General features: G+C 56.7%; 2 protein-coding genes across 2 annotated transcripts; one reads left to right on the top strand and one right to left on the bottom strand.

Annotated features, from left to right (window-relative positions):
• Positions 1–375: 375 nt before the first annotated feature.
• Positions 376–2,603, bottom strand: Rps18 (ribosomal protein S18). Its single transcript, XM_051152629.1, has 3 exons — positions 2,464–2,603; positions 683–871; positions 376–584 (listed from the first exon to the last, which is right to left on the bottom strand). The coding sequence occupies exons 2-3, from the start codon at positions 761–763 to the stop codon at positions 417–419; spliced, it is 249 nt and encodes an 82-aa protein (XP_051008586.1). The 5' UTR covers positions 764–871; positions 2,464–2,603; the 3' UTR covers positions 376–416.
• Positions 2,604–3,351: 748 nt separating this feature from the next.
• Positions 3,352–12,150, top strand: Vps52 (VPS52 subunit of GARP complex). Its single transcript, XM_051153509.1, has 20 exons — positions 3,352–3,524; positions 4,211–4,295; positions 4,906–4,958; positions 5,104–5,179; positions 6,078–6,145; positions 6,360–6,535; positions 7,024–7,174; positions 7,806–7,906; positions 7,999–8,131; positions 8,220–8,277; positions 8,819–8,952; positions 9,317–9,472; positions 9,888–10,006; positions 10,143–10,266; positions 10,430–10,525; positions 10,662–10,766; positions 10,879–10,944; positions 11,379–11,490; positions 11,713–11,831; positions 11,983–12,150. Exons 1-20 carry the CDS (start codon positions 3,435–3,437, stop codon positions 12,127–12,129), a joined length of 2,169 nt encoding a protein of 722 aa, XP_051009466.1. The 5' UTR covers positions 3,352–3,434; the 3' UTR covers positions 12,130–12,150.
• Positions 12,151–13,103: the final 953 nt, after the last annotated feature.

Below are 13,103 nucleotides of genomic sequence, written 5' to 3' on the forward strand. Positions count from 1 at the left end.
GATCTGAGTTTATGGAGAGAAACCCTGTCTCAAAGATAATCGAGTTCCAGACTAGCTCAGCCAGCATAGTGGGCCTCAAGATAGCCTGGGCCAGAATTAGCCTTGTCTCAAAAAAAAAAAAAAAAAGAGGAAAAGTGTGAGAGTTGAGACCAGCATGGTAATAAAGGGAGTCCAGGACAGCCAAGGCTAGCTACAGAGAAACTATGTCTTGAATACTGAAAAAGAACAAGATCGTTTTTGTCTGGTGACCTAACAGCAGACAGAAAAGGAGGTGTTAGTACCAGCAGGGTTGAAGGGCTCACACACAGGGCGGTGGGACGTCTCAGCACCCGGGGACGGAGCCCGCCAGAAGGAAGACACACAACACAGACCAGGTCAGGTATATAAATCTTTATTAACAGTGAAGGCCCAGAGACTTATTTCTTCTTGGACACACCCACAGTGCGGCCACGGCGGCCAGTGGTCTTGGTGTGCTGACCGCGGACACGAAGGCCCCAGAAGTGGCGCAGACCCCTGTGGGCTCTGATCTTCTTCAGTCGCTCCAGGTCCTCACGCAACTTGTTGTCCAGACCGTTGGCCAGGACCTGGATTTGGAGACAGGGACACCAGCTCTACCTCCTGACCCCGTGTCCAGCCTTAAAGGACGCCCCTGTGCAGGCCGCACCCACCCACCCACACTCACCTGGCTGTACTTTCCGTCCTTCACGTCCTTCTGTCTGTTCAGGAACCAGTCTGGGATCTTGTACTGGCGAGGGTTCTGCATGATTGTGATCACTCGCTCCACCTCATCCTCCGTGAGTTCTCCAGCCCTCTTGGTGAGGTCAATGTCTGCTTTCCTCAACACCACATGAGCATATCTCCGCCCCACACCCTGGGGTGACAAGTTTGACATTAGGTTTAGACTTAGCGTTTTGCTCTCTCATTACTCCATTACTGGTAGGGGCAGGCTGGTTGCACTCTCCGTTGTCCCTGACTCAGGACAGGACCAGACAGGATGGTTGTTTGTGGACAGCCTGAGTTACCTAGGAGAGATCCCCACAGCAGTAGGGCCCATAGGGAATCCCGTGCCCTGTAATCACCCCAGCAGACAGCCTGGCTGTTTGTCAGAAGGGAACACCTCAGACACTGGCCAGCAACAGGCTCAAGGCCGCAGAGCAGCGCCCTCCCCCAGAGCCCAGGTGCTCAGCTTTGGCCTAAGGTTTTTTTCCCCCGCAACAACAGCTCACAACCCGGAGCTTCCTGTGCTTCAGGGTTAAGATGAGGGTCCAGCACAGGGCACAAGCAGCTCACCTAGCCACCCACAGAACGCAGAGTCAGCAGAGGAGACAGCAACAGTGCAGAGGACACACTGTCCCCACATCTCAAAGTGACCTCACACCCGCAGGCCAGGAACATACAGTCACCTACCAATGCTTTACAAGGCAAGCAAAGCCAAGTGTTTAGGAGCTAGGGGTTTTAAGCCAAGAGTGGGTGTCACTCTGCCCCCAACTTCCAGAATTAATTGAAAATTCTAGGAGCCGGAGAAATGGCTTTTCCAGGACCTGGCTCCAGCCTCAGTGCTCAGAACCTAATACAACCACCATGTCGCCATTACAGAGCCCTGTATTTATTTTCCTTGTGAGATGGTCCCGCTGTCAAGGCTGTGAGCACTGAAGGTGTGTGTCTGATGCAGGTTCAAGGCTAGCCTAGGCTGCATAGTGAGAGCCAGCTCAATAAACCATGCGGCCCGTGCCTTTCTCATTCCAGTAAGCATTGGCGGCCAGCACTTTCCAGGCAGGTCTGTCCACACCCCCCATGATTCCAGTCAAACACCAACTAAGAAGCAGCAGCACTGAAGGATACCGAAAAGCAAGGCGCCACGGCACAGAACCGCCACTGCCCTTCACCCTTCCCGCCAGCCCCACCCCCAGAATACGGAGGGCTTTATTTCTTATCCCACGGTACCCAGGCTCTCCAGACACCGGCACAGCTCCCAAGAGCCTCAACACACCTGGGTTGTAAGCGGCCTGTATTATCCCAGAGAACTCCAGCAAGAAGCCCAAGTTCGAGTTGCCACACGTAGCAGCCCCCAGCCACCGCCATTCTGCTTCCCAAAGGGCACATTTCATTAAAATAAGAAATATGGCAAGCACTAAAACCAAAGGCGGTGGCGCACGCCTTTAACCCCAGCACTCGGGAGGCAGAGGCAGGTGGATCTCTGTGAGTTCGAGGCCAGCCTGGTCTACAGAGCAAGTCCAGGACCCTCAGGGCTACACAGAGAGACCCTGTCTTGAAGAAAACAGAACCCAACAAACACAGGTCTAGCCCCCCCCCCCCCCAGATTACCAACGTGGGCAAATGGCCGCCGAAGGGTCGCCGGCCGCAGGGAGCACCGCGGGGCGGACCTCACAGCCGGCCACGCCTCGCTTCTCCAGGGGGCGGGATGGTCTGGTCTAACCTTAGACCTCCCGTGGCCACACTCACCTTAATGGCAGTGATGGCAAAGGCTATTTTCCGCCGCCCATCGATGTTGGTGTTGAGTACTCGCAGAATGTGCTGGAACTTCTCGGGGATCACTAGAGACTGAAGAGCAAGGGAGCGATCAGACCAGGCGGGAAAGGCGGCTGGGGAGGACGACCCGGGAGCACGGAGGCCCCTGCTCTGCCGAGCTCCCCGCCGCATGCCCAAGCGCGGGAAACCGCCGCGGCCCTGACACCCTGACGGGCGGGCGGGAGGTCGCCGTAGCCGGGCTCCGGGCAACTCCGGTGTGCGCCGGGGGTGACCCCTTCCTCCGCCCGTGCTCCCCGGAACCTCACGCCCTAGGACGCCCCCTCCCGGGCCGCGCCCCGTCGCGTCATGGCGAGCAGCAGGCCCTGGGACGCGGCATGCTCCGCGCCCTCACGGAAACCGCCCCCGGCCCCGCTCCGATGTCGCCGGATCGCGGCGCGGACTCCGCGCTTACCATGGCGGCGGCACAAGCGGCGGCGTGGAGGCCTCCTGTGGAAGAGAGAGCGGAAGTGACGTATGGTGCTTATATAGCCTCCGGGAGGAAGAGGCGGGGCTAGCCAGGAGGAGTGCTTCCGGGAACTTTTTTTTCTCTCCCCGCCCCCCGCCCACCCAGTTAGCGAGCAGTTGAACTGGGACAGTTTGGAATGGGGTGGGGGGGGGGGTCATAACTTCCGGTTCGGTTGTCTTTGCCGTCGTAAAGTACCTGTGCGGGCGAGCAGCGAAGGTTCCGGAGCAGGATTGCGTTCGAGACGTCCGCCTTCCCGGTTTGCACTGGACCGCAGTGACCAAAGCTTGACGGGGGGGACTGGAGCCGATCACTTTAGCTCAGATATCTGGGAACTTTTTTTTTTTTTTTTGCTTCATACAAGATATTCTAGGACTTTTGGCTTTGCTTCGGGAAACGGACTCTCTGAGACTGACAGCTGCCGGAAGTGAGGCGCGGGGGAATGGCAGCCGCTGCGACCATGGCGGCTGCTGCCCGGGAGCTGGTGTTGCGGGCTGGGGCTTCAGATATGGAGGAGGAAGAGGGTCCGCTGGTGAGAGCACGGGGCTGTTTGTCCTCCGGAGTGACGTCAGGTCGTCCCTCTTCTCAGGAAGGCGTAGGCTGGGTTCAGACGCAAGGGCTGGAGCCCTCCTGCTACCGGGGGTGGTGACCGAGCCTTCGGAGATACCAGAATGGCTGAAACTCGGGTGCCAGGGACACTATGTCCACGCTAGAGGGGGAAAAAATTCTTAGTAGAAAAGAGAATATAGGGTAAAAGTTTAAGAACGTGGCCTCTGGAACCCGATTCCCACTTTCAGCCCCACCACTTGTACGAGATGTTTGTTACATTTTCAGTGCCGTCGCTTCCCACACCTATAAAGTAGAGGTATTATTAGGACCTGTCTTGTAGGTCGTCGTTAGGATTAGCCGAATGAATGTGAGTAAACGTGCACCCAACACACAGGTAAACACTGTGTGGGCTGACAATTTCAGCATCTGAAACTCCCGGGGGGGGGGGTCTTAACTTCAAAGGCGTTTGGATACCTCCCCCGACTCCACGAATTGTCTGATACCGTGACGTGTTTTCTACTCAGTAGCCCAAAAATTAGATTTGAGTGCATCAGAATCTCTGACCCGCTTACTATGCCCCCCCCCCCCGCAGGATTAAGGATATCGGATTGTATTTTGTTTCCAGCGTATCTTTCTGTGTCCCACATCCATTACTCTGTCCCTCTGCAGGGGGCTGGCTCTGGACTCCAGGAGCCCCTGCAACTTGGGGAGTTGGATATCACCTCTGATGAATTCATCCTGGATGAAGTGGATAGTAAGTGATGGCATGGGGTGGGCGCAAAGTAGCCCCCTTAATCCTTTAGGAATATATGTCCCCCTCTCAGGCCAACCCCTGCATTTAAAAAATTACATTTACAGTTTAACCTATGACTTGAGAAGATTTAATTTCAAATTTAGGCTCAATAAGAAATGAACAGTAAGAGTAGAATAATTACAGTGAAGTTGCTGCATCACTTTTTGCTCTTTGGGAATATTACTAAAATACAGTAAAAATAAAGCTTGCTTGAACATAAGTGTGCAGACAGCCAGAGTGCCAACTAAGACAGCTAGTGAGTGAGTGATTGACAGGCAGATTCCAACCACATCACAGATTCACCCGGCGAAGATGATTGAGGTCCAAGGCCCGGTCAGAGGTCTTTCAGCTTCTCAGAACACCGCGCATTTCAGAGCTTACAAGTCACATTTTGGAATCTTCCATTTAGTATTTTTGTTCAGCGATTGATTGGACTGTAAGGAACTGAAACAGCAGAAAGTCAAACTGCAGAGCGACCGCCCCTATAGCTGAGGGTGGGGCTGGAGGGAGGGGAGTGGTGTGGGCGGAGGGGGGCGTGGCGCTGGCCCCAGTGGCAACCCTCTGTCCCCAGTTCACATCCAGGCGAATCTGGAGGACGAGCTGGTGAAGGAAGCTCTCAAAACGGTAAGGCTCTCGCTGCTCCCCCGCCACCTTGCCTCAGCCGTCTTTTGTCACCTTGATGTGTCCCTCGTAGCCTGTCTGTGAGTCGGCTCTGGTGTCCTTTTCCTGTGGCTTCTTCCTGACTTGTCATTGCCCCCCACGCCCCCAGGGTGTGGATCTTCGACACTACTCCAAGCAGGTGGAGCTGGAGCTGCAGCAGATTGAGCAGAAGTCGATCCGCGACTGTATCCTCCAGCAGAGGGCAAAGAAAGAGAGCACGGCCGGGGTGGGAGGTGTGATGCAGGTAGCCTCCATGGCCGTTGTGTGACTGGCGTTTGCCACCTTGTGGGTTCTCCTTTCTTCCACCTACCTCCACCCTTTCAACCCCCAAACACTAGGTATGAGAGAAAAAAGGATAGAAAGAAAAGAAAAGAGATCCCTGAATAAAGCTAGTGTCAGAAAGGGCGAGGCGTTAGACTACTTCCTGCTGACCGGGGGCTTTGAGCTCCTTGGTGTACATTTGATCTTTGACGTCAGGCTATCTAATGTCTTGTTTCTTCTTTGCTCATGACTACTTAACATCAACCGACCCCACCTCTGGGGCCTTAGCATTCCAAATGTCACACAATCACAGAAACTATCTGCAGCTGACAAAATAATGTCCGGGCTAGAGCACGAGGCAAACCATAGGCAGCTGCCGTGAAGCCGCCCATGTCCCCACTCCCAGGACTAAATCGAAAACATATTCTTAGACTATTTCTGTGGGGTTTTTTTTTTTTTTTTTCCAAAATATTTCTGTGCTTGTTTTTTTTTTTTTAAGATTTATTTCATGTGCATCTATGTTTTGCCTGTATGTGCGTCTGTGTGATGGTGTTGGATTCCCTGGAGCTGGAGTTACAGACAATTGTGAGCACCATGTAGATGCTGGGAATTGAACCCGGGTCCTCTGGAAGAGCAGCCAGGCTCTTAACTGCTGGGCTGTCTCTCCAGCCCTATTTCTTGTGTTTTTAAAAAGAAAACAAAATTCCAAACTTCTCACTACAGGGTGGCATCTAAGGTCTCTGTTACTCAAGAGCTTGCAGGGAGGCCCTGCAGGTCTAACGAACTCTGTTCACGGTGAAACCCTTGACTTTTGTGGGTCAGACATTCAAGAGAGTGAAAACATAGCATCTCTGCACAATCAGATCACAGCCTGCGATGCTGTCCTGGAGGTCAGTGGCCCTCACTGGGGGCTCAAAACCCGACAGGCCCTCTGCTCCTGCGTTTTCTTTCTTTTTTTTTTTTTTGTTGGTACTTTTTGTGCCCTTGGATAAGTGAAGATCTCCCGCCCTCCTGCGCTGCATGGGTATTCACGCAGAGACGTGGGTAGCACGCTTGTCCGCCAACCCCGTGGCATGCCCACAGTGCTGTCTGCCCTCCCCACAGCGCATGGAGCAGATGCTTGGAGCTTTTCAGAGCGACCTCAGCTCCATCAGCTCTGAGATCCGGACCCTGCAGGAGCAGTCGGGAGCCATGAACATCCGGCTTCGCAACCGACAAGCCGTTCGGGGGAAACTTGGGGAACTTGTAGATGGGCTGGTGGTGCCCTCTGCCCTGGTCACGTGAGTCACTGCTTGGAAGGGTCATAATGTCCAGAGCAGGTGGTTACAACAGAGGCCTCTAGGCTGAGCTTGTCAACTACCATCTAGAAACCAGGTGTGCTGGCTCATGCCTGTAAGTACATGTTTGGGAGGGTGAGACAGGAGGATTGCTGCAAGTAGACCAGCCTGGGCTGTAGGGGAAAAAAAAAACCAAAACACTAAGTACATTATAGAAACTAATGGGTGGGTTAATAACTACTCACCCTACGTTAGCCACCATAGGTAGGACATAGGTTAGCAGTGATCCGAGGTGACGTGGGGAGGTGACGTGGGGAGGTGCGGCTCAGGGGCTGAAAACTTGGGCTGTATCAGAGACCATGGTGGAAGGTAGAACTGACTGGCGAGGTGGGAGGGGTATGGTTTGGGTCTGTTTCAGGGCTGTTGAGTCTCCCTTGCTCCTCACTCCCATCATCCCTTGCTCCTCACTCCCATCATCCCTTGCTCCTCAGAGCAATTCTGGAAGCTCCAGTGACAGAGCCCAGGTTCCTGGAGCAGCTGCAGGAGCTGGATGCCAAGGCAGCCGCCGTCAGAGAGCAGGAGGCGAGAGGCACGGCTGCATGCGCTGACGTCAGGGGTGTGCTCGACCGCCTCCGGGTCAAGGTGCGGAGTGACCGCTTAGCACCAGCTTCCCAAGGACCTCGCAGTGTTTCCCTGTGTGCAGCAGCCCGTCTAGCGCCCCCGAAAGTCTAAAGAGGGCAGAGCCGAGGCCCAGGCGGTGGAGTGCTTGCTTAGCATGCAGGAAGCCCCGGCACTGCCTGTGCTGGCGTGACAGCCCCTGTCTGTGGGGAGAGGGAAGATGAGAAGTTTGGGCCCAGCCTGGGCTGCGCGAGACCCCGCGGCGGGGCTCACTCTGCAGCAAAGGGAGTAAGATCAGAGCAGAGCGGACGCCACAGCCCTGTGTAAGGGAAGGGAAGGCGGGCACACGCATACAGCACTCTGTATCTAAAACAAGAAAAAGAAGCAACCGAAAAAAATAAGGCCAGGCATGGCGGTGCAGATTTTAGCCCCAGTGCGCAGGAGGCGGAGGCAGGCCGACCGCTGTGAGTCCCAGGCCCCCTGTCTACGTAGAGAGTTCCAGGCCAGCCAGGGCTCGCAGATCCTGTGTCAGTAACTAAAGCAGCAAACCAAAGCGCAACTGAAAACCTGTTCTTCCCTTCACATCTGTCGTCTCCCTTCCTCCCTTGCACGCAGTAAGGGCCGCGGCGTCATGGCTGTTCTTCCTCACGTCTAGGCAGTGACGAAGATCCGCGAGTTCATCCTCCAGAAGATCTACTCGTTCCGGAAGCCGATGACCAACTATCAGATCCCGCAGACGGCGCTGCTGAAGTACAGGTGGGCACCCAGCACGGGCTCAGGGTGGCCCGCCAGCTGCTCACCAGGCAGCGTGGGTGTCCAGGTGCCTGACTCGGCCCTGGGCCTTCCAGATTTTTCTATCAGTTCCTGCTGGGCAACGAGCGAGCTACAGCCAAGGAGATCAGGGATGAGTACGTAGAGACGCTGAGCAAGATCTACCTGTCCTACTTCCGTTCCTACGTGGGGCGGCTCATGAAGGTGCAGGTGAGCTGGGCGCGGAGCGCGGGCCGCGCGGAGCCCCTGCCTGCTGACAGTGGGGGCCAGGGTTCAGCGCTCTGTTCTTTTTCTCCAGTACGAGGAAGTTGCTGAGAAAGATGATCTAATGGGTGTGGAAGACACAGCAAAGAAAGATATCCTGGAGAGAGAGCCTTGCGCCAGGCTAGTGGCGGGGGCGTCTGCTTCCGGCCCGCAGGGCTGTGTTTCTTACTGTTTCTGTGGTGCAGCGCCTTTGAGCATGTAAAAGCGGGAGCATCCTCTCAAGAGGCGCACAGCCTTCTGGCTGGTTCTCACATGGATTTCAGAGGCTTTGTAAGAGCTTGACACCCGTTACAGGTGTGGGGTGAAGCGAGGCTGTGCTCTGGACGGGGGTGCCTGTTTAGGGGTGAAGCGAGGCTGTGCTCTGGACGGGGGGTGCCTGTTTAGGGGTGAAGCGAGGCTGTGCTCTGGACGGGGGTGCCTTGTTTAGGGGTGAAGGGAGGCTGTGCTCTGGACGGGGGTGCCTGTTTAGGGGTGAAGCGAGGCTGTGCTCTGGACGGGGGTGCCTGTTTAGGGGTGAAGCGAGGCTGTGCTCTGGACGGGGGTGCCTGTTTAGCGTCCTGCGATCCTCAGGTTGTGGCTGCCTGGGTCTGGGTGGTCAGCTCCATTGTTTTCCCTGACTCCAATGCTGTGCACGATTCTTCTCGAAGCCGTCCCTCCGAAGCAGGAACACCGTCTTCACCCTGGGCGCCCGTGGTGCTGTCATCTCCCCCTCTGAACTTGAAGCCCCCATCCTGGTGCCCCACACCGCCCAGCGTGGAGAGCAGAGGGTATGACGAGGCTACCCCTCTGTGGCCAGGGATCAATCCTCTAAGGTGTCAGCGTGGACTTTGGGGATCCCTCAGCCTGCTGAGATGTGGGAGGGCTGGGAGCCATGGACTTAGAGGCACGCAGAGGGGGACTGGCTATGGAGACTGTCCTGAGGCGGCAGTTGAAGTGGATGTGGGCGGCGGCGGCGGCAGCCGGTGGGGAGGGCTTGTGTCCTCTGTCCCCCTCCTCAGTGCCCGTTCAGGGTGTCCCTCCCTACCTGGAGGTTGGGTGTGGGGTCTTGTGAGCTCTCATTGCCCAGATGTGCTGAGTCTCCATGAGCATGGGTCAGTGCTGGATGCCATCCCTCTGTCCCTGTCCCTGCAGTACCCGTTTGAAGCTCTCTTCCGCAGCCAGCACTATGCCCTCCTCGACAATTCCTGCCGAGAATATCTTTTCATCTGTGAATTTTTTGTCGTGTCTGGCCCAGCTGCACATGACCTGTTCCATGCTGTCATGGGCCGCACACTCACCATGATGCTGGTAAGCTTTGGAAGTCCGCTTTTCCCCGTGTCCTCAGACTCAGCAGCAGCCGGTGGGCTCCCAAGTGACGGTACCAAAAGCGTCTAAGTCTGTAACTCGCAGCATGGCCCCTAGGACACGCTCAGACCGTGGCCCTGGGCTTCCTCTGCTTTCCCAAGAGCAGACAGCAACTCCTGGGACACGAGTGTCCTCTAACCCTGCCCCTTGACGCCCTCCCAGGCGCCGTCCGCTTCTGTGAGGAGCTTACATAGTGTGGCTCGTGAGGCGGCCAGGGCCCGCTCCAGGTGCCTGTGCACAGGGAAGGAGGTGGTCTCCCTGGCCAGTGCCTTGTCCCCAAAGAAATGTACATCTATGTGCCCACAGGTGCTCGAATGACAAACTGACATTCAGTTGTCTGCTTGTCACTGTGCCACAGAAACACCTGGAGTCCTACCTGGCCGACTGCTACGACGCCATTGCTGTCTTTCTGTGTATCCACATCGTTCTCCGCTTCCGCAACGTCACAGCAAAGAGGGATGTCCCTGCTCTGGACAGGTCACTGCGCTCTTCCTCGCCCGATAGCCTTTACCCTCCATTTGTGTGTCCCAGGGGTGCCATGCACACCCGCTCACCACTCCCCTGACAGTGCGTGCTCCTGGGCAGCTGAGCTCTGACGCTGATTAACCTGCAGGTACTGGGAGCAGGTGCTTGCCTTGCTGTGGCCTCGCTTTGAGCTGATCCTGGAGATGAACGTCCAGAGTGTCCGCAGCACTGACCCCCAGCGCCTCGGGGGACTGGACACTCGGCCCCACTATGTGAGGACGGGTGAGGGTACAAGGGGGTCTTGTGGTCACACTCAGTGGAGGGTCAGACGCTGCTGAAGTGGCACAGGGGACAGCAGTTGCAGAGGCAGCTCTGAGGGGGCTGTGTCCGCCAGGCAGGCTGCTGTGACCTGTGACCTTCCCTCCTTGCTCCTAGATCACACGCCGCTATGCCGAGTTCTCCTCTGCGCTCGTCAGCATCAACCAGACCATCCCCAATGAGCGCACGCTGCAGCTGCTGGGCCAGCTCCAGGTGGGCTAGCGGGACAGCCTTCCCAGCATGGGGGCTGTGATCTAGCTGGGCCAGCTCCAGGTGGGCGGTGGGCGAGCGGGCCAGCATGGGGGCTGTCGCCTAGGTTCTCACTTGCTGCCTCTGCTGGCCGTTGCAGGTGGAGGTGGAGAACTTTGTGCTGCGCGTGGCTGCGGAGTTCTCCAGGAAGGAGCAGCTGGTGTTTCTGATCAACAACTATGACATGATGCTGGGTGTGCTGATGGTAACGCGGCTGCTCCCACGGCTCCGCCCCGGTCCTGCAGCGTCCGCAGCCTGGGGCGAAGGGGTGCTGGCGTGAAGGCTGTTGCCACTTCCTTACTCCCCGTCTTCCTTAGGAGCGGGCTGCTGACGACAGCAAAGAGGTGGAGAGTTTCCAGCAGCTGCTCAGTGCTCGGACACAGGTAGGGCCTGGTGTGGCAGGAGGACAGTGCTGTTGGAGTGAACTCAGTGCAGGGCCATCATCACAGCCCACTGCTGTGTATGTGTGTGTGTGTGTGTAAGCTTGCACAGGCACATGTTGTGAAGCTCATGGAGGTCAGAGGTCACCACGTCTAGGAATGGGGTCCTTTCTCACATCTACCTTGTGTTCTGGAGACCAGTGACAAACACTGCTTCCCCATGAGCCAGCTCATCAGCTCCTGGTTCTGGAGGAAGTCCTTGGGGTGGGGGATGCCCTGCACCCTGTGAGATCACCACCAAGTGCAAGGCTCACAGAGGCTGGCAGCTCTGTGAGGTGTCACTGCCACAGAGTCACATTGCCACATTGTTGGCACAGTCCAAGTGGGGGTCCTTTGTCCCCAGGACTCCTGACTGTTCGGCTTACACTTCTCTCTAGGAATTCATTGAAGAGTTGCTGTCTCCCCCCTTCGGGGGTCTGGTGGCATTTGTGAAGGAGGCTGAGGTTTTGATTGAGCGTGGACAGGCTGAGCGACTTCGGGGGGAAGAAGGTATGAGGATGCTGTCATGGGGCTGCGGGAAGGCGAGTTAAAAGGGCAGTGAGCGTGTGTGGCTGACGGGGAGGTGGCAGCAGGCAGGACATGGCTGGCAGATACCAGCAAAGCCAGGCTTGGTGGTGGTGAGCATGGCTGTGCCCTGGGCAGGCCTCGCTGGGTGACTGCGCAGTCACCAGACCTGCTTGCAGCCTGACACTCCTTTCCTGGGGCACTCAGCCCGAGTCACCCAGCTGATCCGAGGCTTTGGCAGTTCCTGGAAGGCATCAGTGGAGTCCCTGAGTCAGGATGTCATGCGTAGCTTCACCAACTTCCGGAACGGAACCAGCATCATCCAGGTGACCCCGGTTCTGGTCCTAGCCGCTGGCCCGCTGTTTCCTTCTCTTTGCTCTGGGCTCTGTGTCACACGACTGCCCTGCGGGTCAGCTGTGCCTGAGACTGCTGAAGGCCTCCGGTCCTGTCAGGCTGATCCCACTGTCCTCCCTGCAGGGGGCGCTGACCCAGCTCATCCAGCTCTACCATCGCTTCCACCGCGTGCTGTCGCAGCCGCAGCTCCGGGCGCTCCCCGCCAGGGCGGAGCTCATCAACATCCATCACCTCATGGTGGAGCTCAAGAAACACAAGCCTAACTTCTGATTGGTCCGCCGGGACGTCACCTGGGACCCCTTTCCTGTTCTTGTCTCAGGCTTCCCCACACCTCCCAGCCTCCATCACCAGGACCAGGCCTCCGCCTCAACAGAGTGTGCCCAGGGCTGTTCTCTCTGGGGCGACCCTCATGTCCCCAGTCCTGTCACCTGCTCCCACCACCTCAGTCTTTGCCTCTCAGCTCTTAGATCCGAGCAGTGCGGGGCGCAGCCTCTCCTGTGGCTTGCTGCTCGCGGCCTCCACTGGAACCCTGACCGTCGCCTGCTGCTCTGTAGGTGGTAATAAGGGCTGTGCTGGGGCCTTCAGGTGCTCCAGCGTTCCTTTACTGTAGTCTCTCCAGGCCCCACCCTGGTGGACATCAGGAGCTGGGTAGTAACCTCTGGCCTGTGGCTGCTTCTGGCTGTTCAGTGTAGCTCTCCAGAAGGGTGCACATGCCTCACACCTGGGAACGTGGACAGCTTTGGGCGACCATGGGAAAAGTGCACACTGACTCTGAGGCTGGCTGTCTCAGCCCTCAAGTGGCTGTCACAGCTCCTTCGAGGGTGAAGAGCCTGCAGGACCTACACCCATAATCGGGGGACTGTGGACATTTACGTTTGACGCAGACCCTTCCTGCCACCCTCCCTGTGTGCTGAGCTTGAAGGCTCTAGAGCAGTGAGCGGTCCTCGGCCTTCCGGATGCTGCGGTGTTGTGACCCCTTAATACAGCGCCTCATGTCATGGCCCCAACCATAAAGTTCTGTTGTATGTTGATTGCTACTTCCTAACTGTTGTGAGCTGTAATGTGTACCTGTGTTTTCTGATGGTCTTAGGCAGCCCCTGGGAACGAGGTTGAGACCCCCAGAGTGGTCATGACCTACAGGTTCTAAATCAAAGGAACGTTCTTGACTAAGGGTTTTGCTTGTTTGTTTGTTTTCCCTTCAAATCAGGGTTTCTCTGTGTAGCCCTGACTGTCCTGGAACTTGC

The sequence above is a fragment of the Acomys russatus genome, chromosome 11, assembly GCF_903995435.1.
Source record: "Acomys russatus chromosome 11, mAcoRus1.1, whole genome shotgun sequence".
In the NCBI taxonomy this organism is placed as follows: Eukaryota; Metazoa; Chordata; class Mammalia; order Rodentia; family Muridae; genus Acomys; species Acomys russatus.

Bases quoted from the DNA above. Each gene is read 5' to 3' on its own strand.
- Rps18 (XM_051152629.1), bottom strand. From the start codon at position 763: ATGCAGAACCCTCGCCAGTACAAGATCCCAGACTGGTTCCTGAACAGA. The intron at 585-682 runs GTGAGTGTGGGT...CTCCAAATCCAG, and splicing joins AGGACGGAAAGTACAGCCAG to GTCCTGGCCAACGGTCTGGA.
- Vps52 (XM_051153509.1), top strand. From the start codon at position 3,435: ATGGCAGCCGCTGCGACCATGGCGGCTGCTGCCCGGGAGCTGGTGTTG. The intron at 5,180-6,077 runs GTATCCTCCAGC...TTTGTGGGTCAG, and splicing joins GCAGAAGTCGATCCGCGACT to ACATTCAAGAGAGTGAAAAC. The intron at 11,491-11,712 runs GTATGAGGATGC...TGGGGCACTCAG, and splicing joins GCGACTTCGGGGGGAAGAAG to CCCGAGTCACCCAGCTGATC.